General features: G+C 57.0%; 1 protein-coding gene across 1 annotated transcript in view; it reads left to right on the forward strand.

Moving 5' to 3' along the window:
• LOC104996315 (histone-lysine N-methyltransferase NSD2-like) overlaps positions 1-3,712 on the forward strand; it is a 60,853-nt gene that overhangs the window by 48,362 nt on the left and 8,779 nt on the right. Inside the window, exons 6-7 of the mRNA XM_010850568.1 lie at positions 2-142; positions 2,255-2,373. Coding sequence (XP_010848870.1) covers positions 2-142; positions 2,255-2,373 — 260 coding nt within the window. The remainder of the gene's footprint in view (position 1; positions 143-2,254; positions 2,374-3,712) is intronic.

Here is a 3,712-nt window from a genome sequence, read left to right on the forward strand (position 1 = left end):
GTTGCTGAGCACCCGGACGCCTCTGCCGTGGAGATTGAGGAGCTGCTCGCGTCGCAGTGGAACATGCTCAACGAGAAGCAGAAGGCGCGCTATCACACCAAGTTTGCGCTTGTGGCTCCGCCTCAGTCCGAGGAAGACTCTGGTAACGGCGCCTCTGTGCCCGCATCCTCTGCCAGGCCTGCCCAGCGTGCCACGGTCGTGATAAAGCCACCTGAGCGTGGTGTCACCAGAGCCACGCGGTGGGCATGTGAGGGAGGCAGGCAGCCCGTGTGGCCTCCAGGGCCGGAGGCACGCCTGACGGGCCGGGGTCAGGCCTCCTGGCAGGGCCTGCTCCCGCCCCTCACACTCCTGGGGGCAGGGCTGTGGGCTTGGAAGCTCACCGGGTGAGGAGGCTGGCCATGGCCTGGCACTGGGTGTGGGCAGCCTCTGGTTGTCACTGTGAAGAAACATGGTGCCCCTTCGCCATGGAGCTTCACACTGAGCTTGGGGACACATGTGACAGCCTCAGCCGTGCCATCCACGTGCTGGACGCCCGTGGTGGGGACTGACGCCCGTGATGTGGACATAAGTGGGCGTGTTTGGGCGTCAGTTGAAAATGGAGAAGAGGCCTACATCTCTTGAGGCTCGCTCCTGAGGCGCTTTGGAGAGGCCAGGTGCAGGGCGTGTGCATGGGGGCTGGAGGCCAGCTCAGGAGGAGGGCGCCGCCCTCCCGTGTGCCCCAGTGACCCCACCCTGGCTGGCGGACTCTCGCCCCCACGGCCCCGTCCAGTGACACCAGTAGTGAGCTTCACTCGTGTGTGCAGGGCTGGTTGCAAATGCTACAGTTCAGAGTAGCAGGGTGTTTAGGATTTGTGTATTTTTTTTAAAAAGCAGAAAGTTTACCGGATAGTTCATCAGTATGTAAATCTAGGAAAGGTCCCTTTTCAGTGACTGCTGATTTAAGAAGAGGTGGGCTTTATTGAAGCCAGAGTCTCCACCCCTGAAGAGTGAGCGTGACCTGATTGTCTATTGTGTCACCAAGGACCGTCTGAGTGATTGGCAGGCGCGGTCCCTGCCCCTGGCATGTCTGGTGTGTTTGTTCTGCCAGCCTCGAGCCCTCCCGCAGGGGCCTCGGGGCTGACGCCCAGGATGCAGTGCCCGCGGTCCTGGCCTATCGGTGCCGGGCTCACAGGTGCCCCTCCTGCTTGTTTCTGTAAGAGACGACCTGGCGAGGGGAGAGCCTCCCTTGACGGGGAAGGACAGTGACTTCACCTCCCTGGGGGCTCTCTGCCTGGCATGCAGGTCCTGAGGGGGTCCTGGCAGCTCAGGCCAACCTTGGCCCTTGCTGGTTGCAGTCAGGCAGCAGCTTGGTGGGCCCCACCAGCCACGGCTCTGTGGGCCTCTCCTGGTGTTCCCTGAGGCCACCTGGTGCTGTGCTGGCCCAGAGCTCAGTGAAGGCCACTCTGGCCAGTTCAGCTGGTCTGGGTCCAGCGCTGGAGAGGCCAGCGCTCCAGCGTGGCTCTCCGCGAGCACTGTCGGGCCTGCACGTTGAGCAGGGCCTCGGGACGCAGGGGCCTGAGCCTCTGGCCACTGCACCCTGCGGCCCCAGCAGGGCTTGAGGGCGACAGCGCCCTCCCACGGGATGCTGGTGGGAGGAAACCCTGAACCTCTGTAATGCGGTCCTGCACACGCAGGTCCTGGGTTTGCATTGAGTAGACCTTGGCGTGCTCAGATCAGCCCTCTCTCTAGACCTGTACTCTTAGCTTACGTCTTGCCTTTCTGTCAGTGCCGTTTGGACCCCTTAAGTTTTGGGTCAGGTGGTCTCCCTGGGGACACCTAATGTGCACAGTCCACAAATGTGCTTAGTTTGTGATGTGCTTAGAAAGTGCTTAGTTTGCAGATGGATGTGGAGTGTTTTCCTTAAGATGCCTCTTTAAGGAAATGTGTTAAAAGTAGCAAGTTGTTTATATTTTTTAAGTTCGACTTAAATTCCACTAGTCTTTGAACATAAGCGAAGGATTTTGTGAAAATCCTGGGTGCATTGACGCTGTGTAACAGATAGCAGGGTGCTCGCCCCTGGGCGAGATCGGGGTTTCTGCTTGCCACGTGGGACGTGCCCAGAGCTCCACCTGTGACCCTGGGGCCCGGAAACGAGCAGGGTTTCGGGGGGCCCGTCACAGCTGGACCTGCACCTGTGCGCACTGAGTGGCTGCTCGGCGCCCCCGGGGGCGGCTTGTGGGAGGGTTTCACGTCAGCTTCCCATCCTCACCCCAAGGTAACTTAAATGGGAAGAAAAGGAGCCACACGAAGAGGACGCAGGGTCTGCGCGGAGACGCTGAAGTTGAGGAGGCCCCCAGGAAGAGGCTCAGGACTGACAGGCACGGCCTGCGGAAGGGAAGCGGACCCGGGCGGGCCCCGGGGGTCCTTGGGGAGCTCCTTCCCGGAGGCCGCTGAGCAGAGCATGCGTTTGTCTGCCGGGGGATCCAGCAGGTCTGAACACTGAGCAGCACTGGGTGTTTCTGAGTCAGCAGAAGCGTGTGTTTAAAGTGGCTCTTCCGTGAAGACTGTGTCAGTCTGTGTGTAAATACTGAGTTGACAGATGAATGTCAAAGTCCACTATGTTATTTTTCAAGAAGTTGAAATATCCATTAAAAATAGGTTTTATGAACCCATCCCATTTATTAGTAATTCATACAATTGTTTCTGTAATTAGGGGTACTAAGCAGGCTGTGCAGACCAGTTTGATGCAGCAACAAGGCACCGATGTAAAGGCAGCCCCAGGACCTGCTCTAGCAGGGGCCAGTGGTGTCCAGGGCAGGGCTGGCCTGGGGCCTGGAGGAACACGGAGCTGACCGAGGCTCAGGGACTCGGGGAGCCGGGCCTGCGTGTCCGGCGTTGGTGCCTGTGTGTGTGGAGCACACGGGCTCTGCCAGGCCCTCTGTGACGGGACCTGGGTAGTGTCGTCACAAAGCGAGATTAGGCTTCGTACCTCACGGCTGAGCGTGTGTTTATCTAGTGGTAGCTCTTCCAGGGTAGTTGGACTCTGACTCATCACTCTGAGTGTAACTGTAACCTGTCTTTTTTGGCTGTGCTGTGCACCCTGTGGGGTCTTTTCGTGGTGGGATGTGAGATCTCAGTTCCCTGACCACGGATTGAACCCAGACGAACCAGCGGACTGCCAGGGAATTTCCCAAACTGTCTCTCACTGATGTGAATTGAGAAGTTGTTCTTTTTATTGCTTTTTTTTTTTTTAATTGTTTTATTTCAAAGAATGGAAAATAAATCTCATGTGTTGCTCAAGCACAGAAGTGTAGCCACCCCATCATCTGTCTTATTTTTTTAAAGGTGTATTTGCAGTTCAAGGGAGCAGGCAGGTCCCGCCCTGTTCTTCTGGCTCGGAGAGCGTTGTTCCAGGGCCCTTGTCGGCTCCAGCAGCGAGCCAGCTAATGAGCCAGGTGACCCCTGCACTGATCCTCCCGTGTCCAGTGACTGGGGCCTGGGCTGAGAGTCTCCTCTGGCTGCTGCCTTGGAAGTGGTCCTTTACTGGCCGCCGTGCAGACACTGGTTGCTTTGGAATCTTCGTGTAAATCATTTACCTAAAAGTGTGACCCCAGACATTTGAAATATCAAAATTCATATGAAGTAGCTAGATAGAAATTTACTAACTAGCAGCTCAGGAAATAGTGCATGATTTTGAAAAGAGTGGTGGTGCTGGTTCGGTTTGTACGAAGCC

This window comes from Bison bison, unplaced genomic scaffold (genome assembly GCF_000754665.1).
Source record: "Bison bison bison isolate TAMUID 2011002044 unplaced genomic scaffold, Bison_UMD1.0 scf7180017851375, whole genome shotgun sequence".
NCBI classification, from domain to species: domain Eukaryota; kingdom Metazoa; phylum Chordata; class Mammalia; order Artiodactyla; family Bovidae; genus Bison; species Bison bison.